This window comes from Drosophila virilis, chromosome 2, assembly GCF_030788295.1.
Source record: "Drosophila virilis strain 15010-1051.87 chromosome 2, Dvir_AGI_RSII-ME, whole genome shotgun sequence".
In the NCBI taxonomy this organism is placed as follows: domain Eukaryota; kingdom Metazoa; phylum Arthropoda; class Insecta; order Diptera; family Drosophilidae; genus Drosophila; species Drosophila virilis.
The window spans coordinates 24,928,575-24,948,816 of record NC_091544.1 but is presented as its reverse complement, the minus strand read 5'-3'; the positions used below and the strand labels follow the sequence as shown (position 1 = coordinate 24,948,816).

General features: G+C 40.9%; 5 protein-coding genes across 6 annotated transcripts; 2 read left to right on the top strand and 3 right to left on the bottom strand.

Moving 5' to 3' along the window:
• Positions 1-89: 89 nt before the first annotated feature.
• On the bottom strand, positions 90-2,415 carry Zwilch (zwilch kinetochore protein). The gene is made up of 5 exons (XM_002055878.4): positions 1,302-2,415; positions 1,163-1,236; positions 607-1,105; positions 296-550; positions 90-234 (listed from the first exon to the last, which is right to left on the bottom strand). The coding sequence occupies exons 1-5, from the start codon at positions 2,338-2,340 to the stop codon at positions 167-169; spliced, it is 1,935 nt and encodes a 644-aa protein (XP_002055914.1). The 5' UTR covers positions 2,341-2,415; the 3' UTR covers positions 90-166.
• Positions 2,416-2,747: 332 nt separating this feature from the next.
• Positions 2,748-3,995, top strand: LOC6632827 (probable rRNA-processing protein EBP2 homolog). Its single transcript, XM_002055877.4, has 3 exons — positions 2,748-2,901; positions 2,962-3,045; positions 3,103-3,995. Exons 1-3 carry the CDS (start codon positions 2,836-2,838, stop codon positions 3,874-3,876), a joined length of 924 nt encoding a protein of 307 aa, XP_002055913.1. The 5' UTR covers positions 2,748-2,835; the 3' UTR covers positions 3,877-3,995.
• LOC6632826 (G patch domain-containing protein 4) lies at positions 3,915-5,009 on the bottom strand. The gene has a single exon (XM_002055876.4). It carries the CDS (start codon positions 4,974-4,976, stop codon positions 3,993-3,995), a length of 984 nt encoding a protein of 327 aa, XP_002055912.1. The 5' UTR covers positions 4,977-5,009; the 3' UTR covers positions 3,915-3,992.
• A 718-nt stretch (positions 5,010-5,727) lies between these two features.
• On the bottom strand, positions 5,728-8,784 carry ATPsynC (ATP synthase, subunit C). The gene is made up of 4 exons (XM_015170499.3): positions 8,656-8,784; positions 7,914-8,017; positions 7,022-7,226; positions 5,728-6,320 (listed from the first exon to the last, which is right to left on the bottom strand). Exons 2-4 carry the CDS (start codon positions 7,959-7,961, stop codon positions 6,157-6,159), a joined length of 417 nt encoding a protein of 138 aa, XP_015025985.1. The 5' UTR covers positions 7,962-8,017; positions 8,656-8,784; the 3' UTR covers positions 5,728-6,156.
• A 298-nt stretch (positions 8,785-9,082) lies between these two features.
• On the top strand, positions 9,083-19,842 carry LOC6632823 (putative uncharacterized protein DDB_G0282129). Of its 2 annotated transcripts, XM_032433592.2 has the most exons (8): positions 9,400-9,420; positions 9,507-9,626; positions 9,721-10,237; positions 14,681-14,944; positions 15,005-15,113; positions 15,182-15,319; positions 15,396-15,913; positions 17,919-19,842. In XM_032433592.2, the coding sequence occupies exons 3-8, from the start codon at positions 10,138-10,140 to the stop codon at positions 18,380-18,382; spliced, it is 1,593 nt and encodes a 530-aa protein (XP_032289483.1). In that variant the 5' UTR covers positions 9,400-9,420; positions 9,507-9,626; positions 9,721-10,137; the 3' UTR covers positions 18,383-19,842. The 2 variants fall into 2 exon arrangements, with proteins under 2 accessions (XP_032289482.1, XP_032289483.1); XM_032433591.2 differs by lacking the exon at positions 17,919-19,842 and having other exon boundaries at positions 9,083-9,420; positions 15,396-17,516.
• Positions 19,843-20,242: the final 400 nt, after the last annotated feature.

The window sequence follows — 20,242 nt, the reverse complement described above, 5'->3', positions numbered from 1 at the left end:
GCTGCACTGCCTGGATTAAAACTTGTATGAATTCACACGACATGATTTCGGGCCGTGCGCTAAGCAGGTTGTAAGAACTTAAGCGACAATTGGTGAACAAATATTTATAAATTAATTCCGCACATAATGTTTTAATATTAATATAAGCAATTCCACAGGCACATGCTCATTTAAGTGTGCGAATCTTGCGGTACAGCCAGCAGTGATAGGTTCGCTCCTTGACCAGCTCCTTGTCTGTAATATGACCAATATTTCGTTAATATGCATTAAAGAAAGCGATTCCACAGCAACTAACCATCGCACTGAAAGCACTGCGCCAGCTCAGGCGGACAAATGTTCTCCAGATTAAAGTAAAACGTGGTTGTGTGTTCCCCAAATGTGCTGTGCGACCTCATGGTTATTTGGCGTGAGTGCGGCTCCTTGCCATCCAAATGCTCGCGTACATAATGCGCTGACAGCTGTATGTCCACCACATCGCTTAAGTTATCATCGATACTCTCCACCATGCGTGGCTGCTTATTCAACAGTTGAGTGCAGACGTCGGCGTAAACTGTGAAATATAAATGTGAGTAATAATAATAGACATAACTTCATAAATCAACAAACCATTGGGTAAGTTTAAGTGAATGTGTATCATCAGCAGATGCTCGAGCGTGCAGTGTATTTGAAATAGCTTGGATACCTTCAACACGCTGTCCTGCTCGTCAAAGTTGCTATTCTTAAAACCAGGCACGTCACCATTTTGATACTTGGCGCCCGGTTGCTTACTGCCAGCGCTATGGTGCAGCAGGGTCTTGCGCATGCCACCACCTGGGGTATCAGCACGCACTGCATTGTGCAGCGATTTGCGCAGCTTTGATAGATCATTCGTTGTGGAGCCATCATTTAAATTTGCATTCGTTGACTCGCTGCTGCTCTTTAACAAACTGGTGCTGCATACTTTGCTTTCCGTAAAGATGAACTCATAGTCCTTGTAAACCTTTTCCAAACCGATCTCCAACAGCAATTCCAAAGGCTCTGCGCCGCTGAGACAAGGCATGGCCAAGCGACTGTTGGCCAGATTCGAGATGATTTCAGCCAGTCGATTTTTATTGGTGGGCGCGTTCTATAAATAAGAGAATTACCAGTTGGTTCGCAATGATTATGCTTGCTATACACCCACCACAATATTACAGCGCACAGCGCATTGAAAGAGCATGTTGAAGGCTATTTTCAGATCCTTAAAGGAAGAGCAACCTATGAGACAGCAAAAAAATATAAATCATTTAGTCATGTGGGGCAGGATCTATAGATACACATACATTTGAGCAACTCCCACAACTGATCGGTTAAATCCGTAAGCTTCCGTTGCTTAGCGCGCTGCACCACCTCCTCAATGTCATACTCAGCGTGATTGTCCGTAAAGACATCCGTGAAGCCAGAAACCTCTGTCATAGTTTTGTTTATGGATTCACGTAGCTCGTCCATATCAATACCACTGCCGCAACGGTACACCGGGTCGCGATGAACGCCCGCCCGCTCGTCCTTGTGATAGCTAACGATGTCCTCACGTATGTAAGCCAAAATGCGCAGCTGATTCATGAAGTCTTCCGTCAGTGGGCCACAATCGCCGACGCGAAACGATTGATTTAGTAGTACATTGCAACCACTCAGATCGATGAGCAGCGGTAGCGGCGCCGGTGTGGACCAACTGCAGCACAGCGTCATGTGATGATTCACCTGATAGCAGTTCTCAATGTATGTCTCCAGCTGTGCGGCTGCAGCCATGCCATGTTGTCGAACCAGCGACTGAGATGTCACCATGTAGGATGGCATAACGCCTGCATAGCTGACTATGCCGCGCGAGAAGTGTGTTTTATTAAATTCGTATTGCAGCAGCAGCGTGTGGCCGAAGTCGCTGCCATCGCACAAAAACCAAACGGAGCCCAAGCCATCGCCTTGCTGAAACGCCTCGGTGCAGATAATGGCACGCGCCTTATCGGCCAGCTCGCCGCGATGATACTCCTCATCCTGCCTCCAGGGATTCCTGTTGACAATCCGGAGCTCCAAGGAGATATCGCCAATGGCGTCCACTACACAATCGTCTTTCAGTGGGCTCCCAGTTAGATCCATGTCCGTATTAGTTTTTCCACGCTCCGATTTCAATAGAAGCTTGGTGGGCGTGGTTGTTGCGGTGCCGCCTCTGCGATCTTCCTTGTAGAAGAAAACAATTTTATTTGTTGACTCGCGCGCGCCCACCAATCTGGTCAAATAACTAGGCGGCGCACTATATGTGATGGTATAATTATCACCATATTTACGTAATAGCTCAGCGTAAATATTCGCAAGGTTAACGGACATAATGTACAAACAAATAAATAAAATTGAGCAAAAATAAGAGTCGAATGCCGCCCTAAGCACAAAAAAATGGCATCCAAAATTTTAACATTTTGCGGAACTGTTATTAACAGTGACTATTAAAAAGTCATTGGAAAAGTGCCGCTACTTTGTTAATCAAGACTATGCTTTCATTCATTCTGCTGGTAATATGCTTTAAAGCAAAATTATTTTATGAACAGCGCGTTATATTAAATCAAAACACCATAAATAGGTGCTTAGTTTGAATTTAACAGATGCTTTTATTTTTAAGTTGAGCGTCATAACAGTGCGCGCAGTTTATTTCAGTGTTGTATTGAAACTATCGGACCATACGCTGCAAGACAAAAGCTAACTGCTACATAGTCTAGCAGCGCGCGTCACCCTGTTGCTTTAAATATTATCGATACCAATTTTCACGGCTTGCACGTGTTGACTTTGTTTTTATTTAGTCTTGCTCTGGAAATATAATTTTTAAACATGTCCGACTTTGAATTACAAGACAGTGGCTCAGAATACGATTCCGACGACAATTCTGATGCTGAGGTATATAAATAAAACAATTAAACAATTTTGTACACACTGAGAATCAACTTTTTTTTACAGCTGCAAGCGGCTTTTGAGCGTGGCGAACTAAAACCTGGCCTCAATGTGGAATTCAGCGGACAGCGCGATAAAGTTAATGATATTGTAAGCAAAATTTCAATTAATTAGATTCATTGTTCTAATATTTGCTGCGATTTACAGACTAAACTATTAGCCAAAACACATGCCATACGCCTCGAACTGCCATGGCTGGAGCGCCTGGACATGGTCAACAGTCTAGCGCCTTTGGCACCCGAGCTGGCTGTGCAGCTAGAGAAGCACGAACAGAAGCGTGCCAATCAATTTAAAGGAAATGCCAAAATACCCTATGTGCGCCCCGAAGAGGATCCGGTGCTGAATGATTTTAAGCGCGAAATGCTCTTTCATCGCCAGGCACAGAGCGCTGTGATTGAAGGAATCCAGCGACTGCAGGAGCTTGGCATCAAGACACGTCGTCCCGATGATTATTTTGCTGAAATGGCCAAGTCCGACGAGCATATGCAAAAGGTGCGCGCCAATCTAATGGCCAAACAGCAGGGACAGGCCAAATCAGAACGCATTAAACAGATACGCGAACAGCGTAAAATGGGCAAAATGCTAGCCAAGAAAACCAAGGTGCAGCGCGAGGCCGAAAAGAAGGAGATGCTCGATAAGCTGAAAAAGTTCCGCAAGGGCAAACTAAAGAACCTGGACTTCCTGGAGGATGCCAAGGCGCTGGAATCCAAGCAAAAGCAGTCGGCGGATAAACGCAAGCAACGCAACAAAAGGTTCGGGTTTGGTGGCAAAAAGAAGGGTCTGAAACGCAACACAAAGTCCTCTGCAGCTGGACTTGAGTCGGAAAAGTCGACACGTCGCCAGCGCGGCGTCAAAGCTGGCGCCTCTGTCAACAAGCGGCTGGGCAAATCCAGGCGCATGAAGGCAAAGGGCAGAAAGTGAACGAGTATCGTCTAGCTTATGATAAGTTGACCCAAAACTAGATTTTAAAAAATGGCTCCGTTAGATTTATTATACCTAAATACATTTTGTATGTACATTAAAAGCTATTATTTACGCTATTCCACTTGTTTGTGCTTCTTTTTCTTTTTTTTCGGCTTGACAGGCGGCTCTATTTCAGTGCTGGCAATTTCCGACTGGCGCTTTTTGGATTTTGCTGCTGGTTCCAGCTCTAGTTCAGTATCCAATCGTTGGTTGACATTCTCAGACGCCAATTCATCAGAATCCAGGCATTTGTCCTTCGTGCGCTTCTTTTTAATTTTGACTGTTTTGTCAACCTTTTCGGAAGCAGACTCTTTAGGTGAACTCAGCCCTTGTGGTTCCATCTCACTCTGAATTTTAGCGGGAACATTCTCAGGCGCAGCGTTATCGTATGCCACACCTTTGTCCTTACGTTTCTTCTTTTTAATTTTGATTGATTCATCGACCTCTGCAGCGGCAGCCCCTTGAAGTGCACTATTTTTACCCTGCAGCTTGGCAAGCATCTCGCGCTCCTGTTGCTCCAAGCGCGCCAGTTTGCCGCTCAGTTTGAGTCCGTGGCGCGCTCCCTTGTGTGCTGTGCGTCCGCCGCACGCCTGGAATAGCTCCTCATCTGTTAGCACATGAACTTTGGTAACAGCAATGTCTTCCGTTTTAATGCGTTCTGCGTTGGCCACTTCGCCTCCGTCTTGGGTAAGCATGGCAGATTTGAGAAAGTGCTCATAAACGGCGCCACCATCGGACTTGCTTTGATGATCCTTGGCCCTTTTCAGTTTGCGTGCTGAATACCCTTTGGTAGAGATTTCCACCGCATCTACACCAGCTTTGCGTGCTGTACTCACATGGCCATTCTGCTCCACTTGCACGTTCACGTTGGATGCTGCCTCGTTGAAGCAGCGCTCCCACCAGTGATCATTGAATTCTGTGGCACGATCAACGCCCAGGCCCGCATTGTCAAATTTTAAGCTGGCTTTCAGTGGCGCCGCAATTCCATTATTGTGCTTTCCCAAACCATCGCCCTCTTTCCAGCCGTATTTACCTAATATTTTCTTAGCAAAATCCATTGAATAATGTGATTTCTAATTAGTTATCGTTTACATATTTCAAAATTATCGATAGCCGTTAGCAGCGTGGGCACAGGGTTGCTTTTGCGACTGGACAGGGATGCACTTTAAGCGCCAAAATTCAAATGTAGAATCTTAGGGTGTACGACTCTTGCAAAAGAAGTTGCTTATTTTAGCACTATAAAATAATCAAAAATACAATTCTTAGTTCTTTAACGCATTCATTTTTCCTTTATTTCACAATCGTTCAAATACCTATTTTTTTGTTGTTCTAGCCAATAGAACAAACCCCACTTTATTCGACTATATGACAATGATTAAGTGGCAATTAATAAATGTTTAAACAAAAAGAAAAACAAGTTCTAAATACAATAAACTTAAAGAAACGTTATCAGTACGCGCCACATAAATTCAAAATTAACAACGACACGAAAGTAACCACACCACGCCTTCGCCAACACTCAGGATCTCAATTGAGGAACAAGAAAGTTGCACGTGCTGCCCACGCCACCTCAACGGATGTTCTTGTCAAGGCAATTGGGGGAGAGAGAGAGAGCTGGGTAGCTGGCTCAACCTTCTCGCTGTATGGAAAAGGCGCAGCGGAGATGCAAGTGTCGTTTTCTGTGTGTGGGGCTAATGCTGTGTGAATTTGAAGCTTGCGTTGATTAAAATTTAATTTTAATGTTTACAATTTCAATCTCAACTTTTCGTTTAAATCGTGTCTTCGTTCTGTTTGTCTCTTTAACTGATCTTTTTTCCAATGTTTTCTTTTTTATTAGCAGTGTATTGTTTCTTTTTTTTTCTTCTTGGTTTCAACTTAAATAAAAGTGTGTTCTTTCTGCGCGATGATGTTTTGCTAGGCTTTTTTTTTTAGGCGACTACTACAGTTTCGAATGTTTTTTAAAAACAAAATTACATATATTATGTGGTTGTTGTTGTTATTTTATAATTAGATAGTACAAGATGTTGTTGGCTATCAATCATTTATCAATAATAATCGAAAAACGAACGTTGGTTGTTGGTTGTTATGTGTTTCTTCTATACGTTGCTTTCTCGCTGCCGCTGATTGCCGTTAGAATGCGGTTTGCCATCGAGATAGGAATATCCAATCCCAATATCGCCCACGCACACACACACTGCAAACAATTGCACGAAAAACTAAGGACGAGTAGAGCGGCGCTTAGAAGGCGAACAGCAGCAGGAAGGCCATCATAAGACAGAACAGACCCATAGCCTCAGACAGGGCGAAACCCAAAATGGCATAGGAGAACAGCTGCTGTTTCAACGATGGGTTTCTGGCATAACCAATGATGAGGGAACCGAATACTGTTCCGATACCAGCACCTGTTGTATTGGTTGTCATTGTCATAGTAGCAAGCGCACATATATATACGAGAAAAATGTTGAGAAAAAGAGACAAAATAGATTAATTAATTCGTACAGCAAATTGATATATATTGAAGTCGCATCGGCAATTGCCGACGGATGATAGGCATATAGCTCTATATAGAGTTATATGCACAAAGCGATTTGGATTTGAATCAAAATCCAACTCTGCCTGTTGGCATTTCTCATCTCTTTTATTGGGCCAGTCAGTCACAGATTAGTCTGAATTGAGTTCTGCGCACCTCAGGCAAGGTTTGCAGCAAGCACATCGCACTTAAATTGCTGGTCACGAAAGTTTTCAATGCAACATGGCCGGCGGCAAACGGCAAGCGGTGCGGCAACAGCCATACTGCAGCATTTCTGGTACTTTCGCCTTGTGATTACACAAGTTTCCGGCTAGAAAATGAAGCTCCGCGACACACAATCACCTCTCGGCTTTTGTATGTTGTTACAGCAACAAGGGAGCTTTGACCATATCTCAGACCTTCCCGGGGCGTTGTAAAAAGAGTAATCAGATACTCGTTGTGTGTGCCCCAGATGCTAGATTGTAACTGACTGAAGCGATGAATATAGCCGCTGGGCAGGATTGGACAAATTGAATCATGGTAAGATGCTAATGTATCAGACAAGACGCTTAACAATTGGTAACCAATACGAACCGGAACCAGCGACACCGACTGTTGCAGCACCAGCACCAATGAATTTGGCAGCCGAATCAATGTCACGCGTGACTGGCGAGGTCTGGAATGACCTGATCTGTGGCAGTAATGCTACGGGGGTTGTGTTCTGAGCGGCCAAAGTTTGGCTCTGGCTGATAACGGCGCTGCTCAATGGTCGCAAGTATTGCTTGGAGTTGGCGAGGAGCTGTAAAAATATATACATAAAAAATGGTTTAATTATATAATTAAACACACACGTTAGTGCTTCGTTTGCTTTTCATGTGAGATAAAAAAAAGTGTTGTTGTTATTGTTATAGGCTTTGCGCGTTGCCATTGCCAAGTTATGCAATGAGTTAAGCAATTTGGATTTTAGCCATTTGGCTATAGCTTTTGTTGACATTTTAGAAGGCGGCAATAATCAATAATTAATGCTGCTCATTTATTTGAATTTTGTTTCTAGTTGATAATTAATTCATGCTGCATATAGAAAATTGCTTGGAAAGCTTTCACCGGTTCTAACCTCAACTACAAGCAGTAACAACGTTAATGTAACTGGTTATACAACTCCTACACAGTATTTAAATCGCCAAGAATTTATGTCAAATCTGATTAGATTAAATAGAAAATCACTTTAAATTGTTTAAATTAGTTAGTTAGCATGGATTAAATAGTTGCACCCATAAATTGCACATAACCTCAATTCCCACATTCAACTTATGTAACTGTATGTGTTTTCCATTGGAATTCGAAGTCACCACACAGTAGCAGCATCGAATTTTTTTTTAACAAGCAATGAAAATCGATGCGGCTATAGAAAATTATGTAATTAATAGCAACATTAGCACACATAACTTTTTATCTCACTGAAAAACTTTACCCATTTTGTACTTACCACGGTCCTGGCAACAGGGGCAATGCGAGAGACTGTCGACACGAACATTTTTAGTTGAATTGTAATTGGCGTTTCGCACAAAATTGAAGCAAGCGCACGGAGCTCTGCAAAAGATATAGATGTAGATGTCTTGTAAATATATAGATTTATTTATATATATATATATATATATATATATATATATATATATATATATATGCATAGTTGTTGCGAATCGCTGCTGCAAATGCCGCTGCCCGCCTGCAAGTTGCTGTTGGTTACGTAATGTGAAAAAATTTATATATCCACTCGAAATGCCACAGTTCTCAAGAGAAATAGACGCACTATTCATTTGTAATTAATTAATTCTAATTACATTTCACTGGATCTACTTAAACTAACATTGATTTCCTTCAACAGTTGAACTTTTCTAGTGACGCAACAAATTTACACTCCACACTACGGCACACAAAACACACTGACAGTTCTCTTCGTACGTCCGTGTGACATCTTGTCTGAATGTGTGTGTATGTGCCGCAAGATGGCGACACTGAACACGTTTGAAAAAATATTATTTTCACTCATCTGTATATTGTTCACAGTTTTTCACATTAAATTGCAAGCAGAATTGTGCATTAAAAAACATTTTCAAGCATTTTCATTCGACACTGATTATTTAACCAGCAGCAGAAGGCATGGCGGCGGGCGATGCAGGGGTGCTCCACATTTTCAATTTTTAGCGTAAGATTACCGTCCAACTCACTTCGAACAAACCCTTAACAACAGTGGAACCGTATTGAACGCGAAATTTTACTTTACCCTACAGTCGCCATGCAATTCTTGGCCGTGGTGAATTGGAAAGGCATCTGGAAAGTCACGGGCGCATGAGCACCTATCGATACCAACATGTATATTTGCTAACCCAAATAGAGGTGTTACCATTAAATAAGAAAAAGCTTAAAAATTACCTTAAGGGTTTACTCATTATATTAATTAATTTATAATAGGTTATCAGCAGATGACACCAATTTGCCATTTACCATATATTTTGAAACATAATACATACATACATAACATATATGCAGTTTTCCAAGTTAAGAATATTAAAATGTTCTACGTTTGATTTCATTTCCATGCACGGTTCCGTTGAGGTTCAAGGTAAATTTTTTATATTTACCTTAAATATTTTCTGATTATTTGCGATAGAATGCTTCGACTACAAATGCAAGCCTGCTCTGTGGTGAATTGGAAATAAACTTGGAAGTTGATACCGGTGTTTCTTATCAGCCCTGAAATTACGCTTTTCGTTTATAAATTATTAAAGTACTTAATTTGGATCAACAAGATTATTTCAGAATTGTTGACTTGCAACCAATATGACAAATCTGAATGTCAACACAATCCTACAAACAGTGGTGCATCCAATCCAAGCAAGCTGAGCATATCATATCTTCGATTGAAAAATTTGCGCGCGTAAATTTAAAAAGTGGTGATTCAATTTTTGGATTTTGTGTATTAAATAAAAAAGGTAATTAATTTCATAGCTTATTTTGCTAAAAACAACAAACCTGCCTGGTAAAAACACTTACCACTCGTTGACTCCTAATCGATTAGATATCGAATGTGTATCCAGCCCTGGTCCGCATACAGCCACGCGTCGTGGTGTCGTCACGTAGTCTTGATTATGTTATAATTTGAGCTACTTTAAATCCAGCATAATTGAAACAGGATGCTGTAAGTAATGAAAGCAACCATAATGCTTTTAATAATACGCCTCGCATAAATACCATATTTAGGTATTCATATTTCATTTTGTGTATCATTGCAGCCCTCAATTGCATAACAGCGATTTTGCATAAGTGTGTATGTGTGTGTGCGTACGGCCAGGGAGGATACACACAAATACATACTAATCGACCAAAAGTTTCACAATTCATTTGACTGGATCATCAATAATATAAATCAAATTCGATAAACGCTGCATATTGCATTTTTGCTGGAATTAATTGATTGGATAATTTAATTGCAACAACGCCGCGAAATTGTTTTGGCTGCTATCGAATATATTATATATATCGATAGTTAACTGAATGCGATATTTACCATAACCCACAGTATTCGTTTGAACAATCTTAACTGTTAGTAACAGTATAGCCGCCTGTTAAGTTCTTGGATGCCAGAAACATAACATTAAACAAGCAGTGACACTTACATAACGCGCAGTCACAGTCGTACGTCGAGTGATATGGCCGTGTTTCTGATCAACATCTGCAAATTCAATGGCTGTTTTAAAACTTTTCCAAGTCTAGGCGACTTAATATCACACATCGAGGGAACACACATAGGCAAGTATTTGAAAAACAAAAATTTGTGTGATATAGTGCAAGTGTTTCAAAATACCGATGACAAACAACATTAATTAGTCGCGTGATGCACGGGGCGGCTCGTCGCTGTCAGTGACGCCGCCGACGTCGTCGGCAATCTGTGTTTTGTTTATTTAATTTATTTATATGTACATAGTATATACATATTCTTTTGGTACGTGTGAGTGTGTGTGTGTGTGTGTGAGTGCATATACTGAATGAATAGTAGGTATATTTGTGAGAGTGTACGTGCGAATGCATGCCCGTTGCAGTGTTTCGGTACATAAATAAAATATTGTTTTCGTTCGTTTTTAGTGCCCAGCCCTGAAATCAATTTTAGCAGAAAAACACATACATTGTTTTGTTAATGCTGGCAAATATATTTCTGCTGTGCAATAATATCAAAGTGTGCCATGGAAAATCAATATGGCCAGGCCTTAAATACGCACGCACGTTTTAATGCGTACGCGTCGTCGCCTTCAATTGAGACAAGCAAGCGCATTCACAATAGGCGGCAAGCCAAGCTGAATTACCTGTGCCGCTCACACACACATACACATGCATATAAACGTCCATTCGTGGCATGTACAGCATTCATTCTACACAGTTACAAACTCACATACATATATGTATGTATATGCTTGCTTTAGATTGGCCAACTATACAAGTGCGAGCGAGAACGCAATTGCGTGGCAAGCAAAAACAACGAAAGCAAGCAAAAAGCCGGTGATCCATTAAACAACAACACTGCATATGTGCTGGCTTAAGTGTGTGTTTGTGTGCATGTGTGTCTGTATGTGTAACCCGCCAGCGTAGCAGCAGCAGCATCTGTACCCCAGCCGGCAAGGGCAAGTGAGCGCCTTTTCTCGTTTATGTTTTGTGTGCGTGTGTTTTTGTGTTTGACCTGTCTCTGGCTTGGTCTTGGGAATTGAGCGCGTCTCTTGCAGGTGCCAACACCTGCTCAGCCCAAGCATCTCAACGTCAAACAGCTACGAAAGCTCTGCTCCAATTGCACCCACACACGGAATGCGTAATCAATTCTTGTCAATGCTGTGGTCTATACACCCATCTCCGATTACGTGCATTTCACTACAGTGAATTGTCCTCTAATGGAACAGTTGTTTGTTCCAAACAACTGCTAGATAGAATAATTTTCAAACATTTGTTTTTATTAAGTATTTTAATAGTTTGAAACAACCAAAAATTTGTAAAAGCATCATCTATTTATTTTTACTTGGATGTCCGCTCAAGAAAGCTTTCACTGTAACGTGAACCAAAGACGTCTTTCATAGAGGAGGGTGAATGTCAGTGTTGGAAAAGCAACAAAACAGCGGCACAACTTAGGTAGCCGGGGTTTCAAAACAAAAATGTCCAATTTTAGATCAGGTACTTAAGCAGCAGCCTCGTCAGTTTGTTTGTGCGTGTATGCAAGGGGGTGGAAAATCAATAAAATTAAGCTCAGTGTTGCCACTTGGCTACAATGGTGTGGCGATGGGTGTCTTTGGGAAAGGGGGTTGTGCGCGTTAAGTGCGCGCAGGGGTGTTATTTATGGTGGTGGTGCGAGTGGCGGGGCTGTTCCAGCACACTTATGTATATTTGTGCTTCATTTATATTTGTATATACTTTCATATGCACGGTATGTGCGTAAATAAGAGATGGGCGCGTATCGTGCTTTCGTGACAGGAACACGCACAACTCAACACGACGTGTTCATGGTAACACGCAAATAAATTAATTAATTTGCTAATATATGAAAAAAACAAATTTAAAATATTTAAAAATAATATGCTTAATGAATAGGAAAGACTACACGCGCCCATCTCTATGTAGGGGTGATTATTACGGCTAAAAGTTAGCAGCTGTCTGTTGTTGCTGCTGCGAATGCGGCTGCTGCTGCTGCTGCTGCTGTGATAACGGTCAACAGCAAATGGCGCGTTGATGGGCGCCCGCTAGCATTACATAAAGTTGGTAAGGCTAATGGGTTCTCGCCCACGCATCGCCCTTGGCAACAAGAGACGCTACACATACATGTACATGTATATATCTATATGCTATGTGCCCATAAGCTTTGAGAAAGATAACAGCTCGAAGGACTTTAGATGTTTACCTATTTACGTCAATAATGCATATGTATGTATATACATATTTATATACATATGTATTTGCTTGGCCCAGTTGGACGTTTGTCTCGCGCTTATCGCATCGCACCATCAATACATACATGCGCTCTTTTAGCTTGACGGGAGTTGGCAGGCAATTTGATTTTTTTCGCAAGTTCCTTTTGCTGTTATGGCAACGCTGCCGCAAGACCTTCAAGTTTGTCCTTTGCACAGTTGCCAGGCACCTGTTGTGCAGACACACACACACACACACACACACACAGACAAGCACACTAACATGCTTACATAAATACGATGCGGCACACGCGCCCTGTAATTTTATCGATAACATGTGCCGCTGTGAAATGCAATATGCCGTTACATATTTTGCAATACTTCTACATGTTCCAAGCCGGTCTGGAATGTTAATGCAATTGATTGTCATTATTCTGTTTTTTATTCCAGTCAACGACATTTTGGGCACTTTTTATCAAATTTCGATATGTGCACTGGAAAACTTTGCACGCCCAAAAAAATAAATACACAACATCTGTACATATATATGCATATTGATATGTGTATGTGTGTGTATAATTATTATCTGCTAAATAAAAATAATAAGAATTCTGCAATAAGTGAATGACTCAGATGACAACGCAAAAGCAATAAGAATAACAGGAATAATAACGCAGCGTTGTTGTTTATGTTTATTTTGTTTTTAAAATGCGAATGTATTGTAGCGGCATACAGATGCATATTTATACGTATGTGTTTGTGTGTGTATGTATAGCTAGATCAAATTTGTTTAAAAACAAATGCGCTGTTACTTGTTCAGTGTTCGAAAATTTGATAAACAAATTGCCAGCTGAATAGTTGGCATCTAGCGCAAGGCATGTGAGAGAGAAACAAGAACCGCTAGACGATTGCCTAAGGTTATCAACAATAGCAAAAAGCAAAAAACAATAACAATAATAAATTCGAAAAAAAAAAGATTGTTAACTGATTTGAGCGCAACAAATGACGCCGTTTATGCGTTTGTGGGTGGTGCTTGTAGACGAAAGCAGGGGCATACCCTTGATTTCATCAGCTGAAAAACAATAAGTTTTAACAATAAATTGTTAAGTGACAATTTAAAATTTCTATTTGCGGTACGTGTGTTGTCCGTTGCGAATGTGTCACCAATTGCAGGGCACGTAGTCATAATTTTAGTAATAGCAACTGATAACGCACACTAATTAATACAGTCCACAGGCACATACGCATACCCATTTACATTATATGCGGACATATGTTTTGATATATTTTCCAATTTGTCGCATATGTTTCATATTTGTTGGCAAACGCGAGCGAGCAATGATTGCATTGCTATCGACTCAATTTGTGTTATCGTCGTGTGTGTGGTAAATGCGTGGGAGGGCGTGGGGGCAAACGATGGGGAGCATATTTCGATTACCTGTTGCACGCCAATCGATTGCATTTTCTGTGCAGGGTGTCTCGAGTGCAAAGAGCGAATGTGATTGGCTGCTTTTAATAAATAGTAATTTCATGTACGCTGTCGTGGAGGTTAGGTTACGCACACACACACACTCACACGAATAGTGAACCAATCACCTGTGCGCCGCTGTTATGCACTGGCTGATTGAGCAGACTTTGAGCTTATGCTTGTCGTCTGTTCGCACGATAAGATAGTCACACACATGTGCTCGGCTGTGAAGCCCCACACACCGCTCTGCACACACACCCCTATGCACAACAATAATGTATGTGTGCATAATCACAAGACCCCCATAAAAATGCGTCAGCAGCCGCATCGTGAGCGCAGTAGGACAGTCGGTACAAAATATTACATGCGTTCACATTTATTTATTCATGTTATTTTAACCAGTGCTGGGTTCTGGTGCGTGCCCCTTACCCTTACATCCTCTCCGGACTGTAATGTTAGAGATGAGAGCGTGTCGTGAAAATCAGCAACGTTCAAAAAATCTAAACTTTTTATAAAGAAAAAACTCAATATTATCATCTTTAAATTGTTAAACAACCCACAAATAAGCTTTGTGTTGCGCTTCAAAAAAAAAACTTGACCAAGCGCCCGTCTCTGTGTTACAAAGTGATTGAACTTGTTTTAATGTATAATTAAACCGTATATTAAAGCAAACTCAGAAAGAAAAAAACAACATTTATAATTGATGGCATTTCGAAATGATTTTTGTATGCAGGTTATTTGTGTGCACCCGTATTGGGTTCCAAATTGGATTATAAATACATATATATATATATATAGGCATATAAAGCATGCTAATGGTATTTCCTCGCTCCCCCTCTGTAGACTATGATCCTAAGGTGGTCGAGCAAAAGGAGCTGGCACCGCCCCCGTCTCTGCCGCTGAGCTATGTGCTGCGCTTCATCTCAGATGATGCACGCAAGGAACCTTCCACTTTTTTGTCCAACACCACCAGCAGCAACAATAACAACAGCGCGAGCAACACCAGCAGCAGCGGCAATGCGGGCAACGCAGAGCTCAAGCGAAAGCTGGCCATTAAGCATCATAGCTATAGCATGTCATCGTCAAATCGCAGCAACACGCCCACAGGTAAGACCCCACGCTTCAATTTAAATATGTGACTGTCCTAAACAACGTACACTTCTGTAGGCAGCGAAATGGACGAAGATGAAATGGTTGTCACCGAATCGGAGGATAGCAATGATTCTTGGACCACCGAGGAGTTCAGCTCGGAATTTATTATGCGTTATGGTAGCAGGTGAGTTGGAAATTAAAAATTAATAATATGTGATCGAAACCTAACGTATGAGTGCTATACATTTACAGGCATTCCGGTGGCGGCAGCAATGGCACGCCTGGAAATGAAAAACCTTTTGCATGTCCCGTACCCGGCTGTAAGAAGCGTTACAAGAACGTCAATGGCATTAAATACCATTCGAAGAACGGCCACAAAAAGGACGGCAGGTTAGCGACCAAAAACAAGTTAGCAACAATAAGCACACAAAACTCATTTGCCCATTCCCATATACGAATTCCACAGAGTGCGTAAGGGCTACAAATGCCACTGCGGCAAGAGCTATAAAACGGCGCAAGGCCTGAAAAACCATGCACTGCTCACCCACAATACACAGCCGGAGAGCGTTTTAACCGCTGAAAATGTGATTAGATGCAAACCGGAGAACAATAACAGCAGCAACAGCAGCAGCCTGGCCGGTAGCAACAATGCTGGCAGCAACAATGTCGGCCTGTTGCAGCGCAGCAATTCACCATCGCAGTCGCTGGGCTCGCTGAGTCCCTCCAGCAGCAACATGTCGAGCAGCACTAGCACCAGCTGTCACGGCGCTGTCAGCTTGGGCAGCAATAGCTTGTCTAGTAATGCTGCCACTGCCACCAACATGTTGCAGCAGCTTAGCAATGGTAACATTGTGACTGTCACAAATTTGCCACAGCAGCAGCAACAAGCACTGCCGCAGCAGCAACAACAGCAGCAGCAGCAGCAGCAAATGAGCGTCAGCACACTGTCGCAAAGCGCCACAGCAACAACAACAACAGCAACAGGTAACAGCAACAACAGTTTAATGCGCAGCACACTCGGTTTAGTATCCATTAAAGCCAACAACAACAACCACAACAACAACAACAACAATAATGTTGCCGCTGTTGCTGGCGGCAACAACAGCAATACAAAGTCCGTTAGCAATTTAATAGCTGCCAATGCAGCGGCTAACAAAATACTCAAGTTAGCCACCAACGTGGCCAACGGCGTGGATATTGCACAGCAGCATAAATTGGTTGACAGCAACATCTCCAAGGCAAACGGCAGCAATGCGACAAACGTGGCAACAGCTGCCGTTGCCAGCAGCAACACGCCCACAAAAATCACGCTGCCCAATTTGGTTAACCTAGGCATACTAACGCCGGCCACCTCACCCACCAAGAACACACAAACCTTGACTTTCACCACGACGGCCGGCAGCCAACAGCAGCAACAACAACAGCAGGCTCTGGTGGCAACGCTTTCGACCAACATGCTACAGCAGCAACAACAGAAGTTGCCCAAGACAAATATATTGCTGCTGCAGGAGCCAAACACGATTAACACACATTTAATACAGTCGCCGCCACAGCAGCAACAACAGCAACAGCAACATGTGCTGCCCATCAGTCCCACCAGCAGCATTGGCAGCAGCAGCAGCAAGAGCAGCTCACCCACACCACCCCAACAACAACAGCAGCAACAGCAGCAGCAACAACAACAACAACAGCTGCACAAGAGCTCAGCTGCTGTTTTAAAACAAAAGCATGTCATGGTCAACAGCCTGTCGACAACAGCAGTAGCCACAGCAACAGCAACAAGTGCTTCCAGCGTCGAGCCGATGGATACGGATGAGGCGGCAACTGTTGCTAGCGATGCGTTAACTTTAACGAATAACAGCAGCTTGAACTCAAATGCTGTCACTGGCACAGTTGATGGCAAGGATATGCCCTCGTCCATTGCAGCGGCTGTCACTACGGGCACCATCACGCTGGCGGCCATTGAAGTTGTTGGCGCCGGCGTTGTCAACAGCGAAACGTAGCCTATACTCAAGAAACTACTGATGCGCCGCCAGTGCGCGCTAGAGGGGGCGCCTGCTTTACCAAACTAAAAAGCAAGCGCCGCTTCTTGTATACGAACAAAAAAAAGGAAAACATTTACAAAAAAAAAAAAAAAAAAAGGAAGAAAAAACAGTAAACATTCTAACAATACACTGTAAAGGAACAACTTTGTTCACACTGCTTAGTTAATGTACTCAATTCTTAGTTATTATAACTTTAAGTTACGCCCCCATTTTCACTCGCTTGAGTGAGTTAAAGGCGGGGAATGGGGGCGTTGTCACTCACCAAAACCCATTGGAAAAACATTTTGTAGACTGCTTTTTAATTTTTGGCTTACTTTAGACCAGAGCATGTATAAGTTGTCTCTTAAATATTTGTATTATGTATTATGGAAACGCGAATCGTATAGATTGTGCAATATGATTTTGTATACAACATTTTAAGTTAGCGATTAACGGCTGATCTCCACCTTATTTAATTTAGACTAAGTTACACAATATATAGACGAAACAATTGCAAACAACACGCAACTCAATTGTAATAAACTGCAAATGATTTGAATTTATTTTCCAAGCTAACAAACACTTTTATTGTCAGACCCAGACTAAATGTATGTGTATTATATGATATAGAACTGCAAAACAAAAGTATTATTTATGTTTAAGCTCTAGCAAAATGAATTTCATATAGTAACACACATATTTTAATATACACATATAGATCTAGCTAATCAATAAGCATTTAGCTTAACATTTTGCCCACAGACCTCTCGTGTATATTTTTAAGTTAACACACATTTCAATACTTTCCACCTTGGTGCAATAATATGTTTTTGTTTTTATCATCTCGCAAGTTTTACACAAATTATGTTTCTGTTGGTTTTTTTTTTTTTTTAATATTTGGTTGCCTTTTGGTTTTTATTTTATGATTTCGTTACTTCTTTTCCTTTTCTCTCTACCTATTGCAGAAACCTCTTACTCCTGCTCACACAACAACAACAGCAACAGCAGCAGCGACAGCAGCAAGCAACTTGCAACAGCCGCAACTGCAACAGCCAAGTACAATCGGCCCACAGCAGCAAACGCTACAGCAGCAACAAGCAAAACGTCGTCGTCAGCGACCACGCCCATGCAAATCTCGTACACCTTCATTGAGCACAAGTATTCCCTGGGTTTTAAAGAGAAATTCCTGTCGAATTTTCGCGCCAGCCGTAACGCATCTGGTGCAGCGTCCAATGGCGACCAACTGTCCGCAACGGCTGCTGGCATTGGGGCAGAGGCAGCAACGATTGGCACAGTTGGTAATGGCAGCGGCAGCGGCAGCGGCAATCCCACCGCTGGCAACATGCTTAGCGCTGTTGCTGTGGGCCAAATGTGCGCGCTGCAGAACGAGCATATACATCAAAATCTCTACAAGAAAACAATCAATTGAGTGTGTGTGTGTGAGATGAGATGAGATAAGATCGGATCAGATCAGTTCAGTTCAAATTTGGGCACAGATCGGACCGCATATATAGAGAGTTGGCTGTGATGAAGTAGTTTTATGTCTGAGGAGAGCAAGAGGATTTATCAATAAGGCAGTAGAGGATTAGGCAGAGAGGAGAGCATTAGGAGAGCAAATACGCAAGTTTTCAAGCCGTTCAATAATATTTAAAACAAACACAAAGAAAACACACATTAATTTTCTATACAAATGTAAAAAAGAAAACAATCAAATAGTTTTTCACATTTCACAAACTTTAACCAAGTCTAAAAAATAACGATTGGCAGGAACAAAAACAAAAACATAAATACATATATATAAAACCTCTCTCTCAACACTGCATTAGAGAATTAAAAAAAAAAAAAAAACAAGAAAACAAAAGCAAAACCCCATTTAAAAATTAACCATACAATTTAGTGAATAAATTTTTGAAGTTGTTTCTTCAACTAGTCATTATTGTAGTTAAATTAAATTTTTTGATTTACATGCACATCTAGAAATTATTTACCAACTACTGCGGCTAGAAACTATATTATGTAAGATTGCAAACGATTTCGGTTAGCACGTAATAGTTGGTTTATATAATTTTCATACAAAAAATTCATCAAATTGACAACAGAAACACACAAAATCGTTTTCTGCACATTAGCTAAATTTTTCGTTAGGCACGAAGTTAAATTTGCCAAAAACTTCGTGTAAAGTAAAAAAAAAATAAAATAAAAATTGTATCGAATATGCAAGCAAAGAAAATAGCTAGCTACAAATTACAAATAATATATAAAAATAAAAAAATAAAAACAAATGATTGAAACTGAAGGAATACAACAAAAAAGAAGCATAATAGAAGAGAAGCTTAAAAGCTTCAACTGTTTCCGTTTAGAGTCCACAATAACTCTATGGTAGTTATAGTATTATATGATATAAATTATATATATATATATATATATATATATTTGTAGTTATATGTGTGTACATTTAATTTATATATGTTCTCTATTCATGTGCGTGTCTCTGTGTGTGTCTGTACGATTATGAAATTGATCTAATGCTTGTCTTAATTCAAATTTACGATCGTCCTTAAATGTAATAAATTTTATAATTATATATCTCTATATATATATATATATATGTATAGCCGTATGTTCTATTTCTATGATGTGAGTCATATTCAAAGTATTTTATGCATGCATACAAAATTAACATTAATAATTAGAAATTATTCAAAACATAACAAAACAACAAAATATGGTCGCGTTAGTCGCCCCCAACAATAAAAAAAATGTAATTGGGTTCCTTATGTACGAATAATGCATAAAATTGAAAGAAAAGAAAAAAAAAACATGATACGAAACAGAACAAATTAATTGACATTTTTAATATATACACTACCTTATACAAACATATGAAAATAATTATATATATATATATATACATAATATTAATAAATAATTAGTATACCTAAAGCCGCCAACCGCCAAACAACAAATTTTGATGCGCATTTGCAGACGCCCAGCGTCTTAAATTAGACTACAAACACTACTAAATAATAATAAATGTGCCCCCTCCCTGAACGTATATAAATTATCTTTAAGACCACACGCTTATGCGGCTTTAACCGGCCGATATAGTTTAGCTATCAACTTTTATATCAAGAAATCAAATGAAAACAACGTAAAAAGCTATGCTTCGGCTTGCCGAAGCTAACATACCCTTGCAGATCGATTTTAATACAATCAATTAAGTTATTAAGAGACACATTCGTCCTTCCGCTATGGTATACAGAGTCGGAATACATCCTGCACTCAAAAA

What these genes read in the sequence shown, in the direction of transcription:
- Zwilch (XM_002055878.4), bottom strand. Translation starts at nt 2,340, where the DNA reads ATGTCCGTTAACCTTGCGAATATTTACGCTGAGCTATTACGTAAATAT. An exon ending in GTTGTGGGAGTTGCTCAAAT is followed by an intron (nt 1,237 to 1,301) that starts GTATGTGTATCT and finishes GCTGTCTCATAG; the next exon opens with GTTGCTCTTCCTTTAAGGAT. An exon ending in CTGTGCGCTGTAATATTGTG is followed by an intron (nt 1,106 to 1,162) that starts GTGGGTGTATAG and finishes TCTTATTTATAG; the next exon opens with AACGCGCCCACCAATAAAAA.
- LOC6632827 (XM_002055877.4), top strand. Translation starts at nt 2,836, where the DNA reads ATGTCCGACTTTGAATTACAAGACAGTGGCTCAGAATACGATTCCGAC. An exon ending in ACGACAATTCTGATGCTGAG is followed by an intron (nt 2,902 to 2,961) that starts GTATATAAATAA and finishes TTTTTTTTACAG; the next exon opens with CTGCAAGCGGCTTTTGAGCG. An exon ending in GCGATAAAGTTAATGATATT is followed by an intron (nt 3,046 to 3,102) that starts GTAAGCAAAATT and finishes TGCGATTTACAG; the next exon opens with ACTAAACTATTAGCCAAAAC.
- LOC6632826 (XM_002055876.4), bottom strand. Translation starts at nt 4,976, where the DNA reads ATGGATTTTGCTAAGAAAATATTAGGTAAATACGGCTGGAAAGAGGGC.
- ATPsynC (XM_015170499.3), bottom strand. Translation starts at nt 7,961, where the DNA reads ATGTTCGTGTCGACAGTCTCTCGCATTGCCCCTGTTGCCAGGACCGTG. An exon ending in CCCCTGTTGCCAGGACCGTG is followed by an intron (nt 7,227 to 7,913) that starts GTAAGTACAAAA and finishes ATATTTTTACAG; the next exon opens with CTCCTCGCCAACTCCAAGCA. An exon ending in AGTCGGTGTCGCTGGTTCCG is followed by an intron (nt 6,321 to 7,021) that starts GTTCGTATTGGT and finishes CCAATACAACAG; the next exon opens with GTGCTGGTATCGGAACAGTA.
- LOC6632823 (XM_032433591.2), top strand. Translation starts at nt 10,138, where the DNA reads ATGGCCGTGTTTCTGATCAACATCTGCAAATTCAATGGCTGTTTTAAA. An exon ending in TCGCAGCAACACGCCCACAG is followed by an intron (nt 14,945 to 15,004) that starts GTAAGACCCCAC and finishes ACACTTCTGTAG; the next exon opens with GCAGCGAAATGGACGAAGAT. An exon ending in GGCCACAAAAAGGACGGCAG is followed by an intron (nt 15,320 to 15,395) that starts GTTAGCGACCAA and finishes CGAATTCCACAG; the next exon opens with AGTGCGTAAGGGCTACAAAT.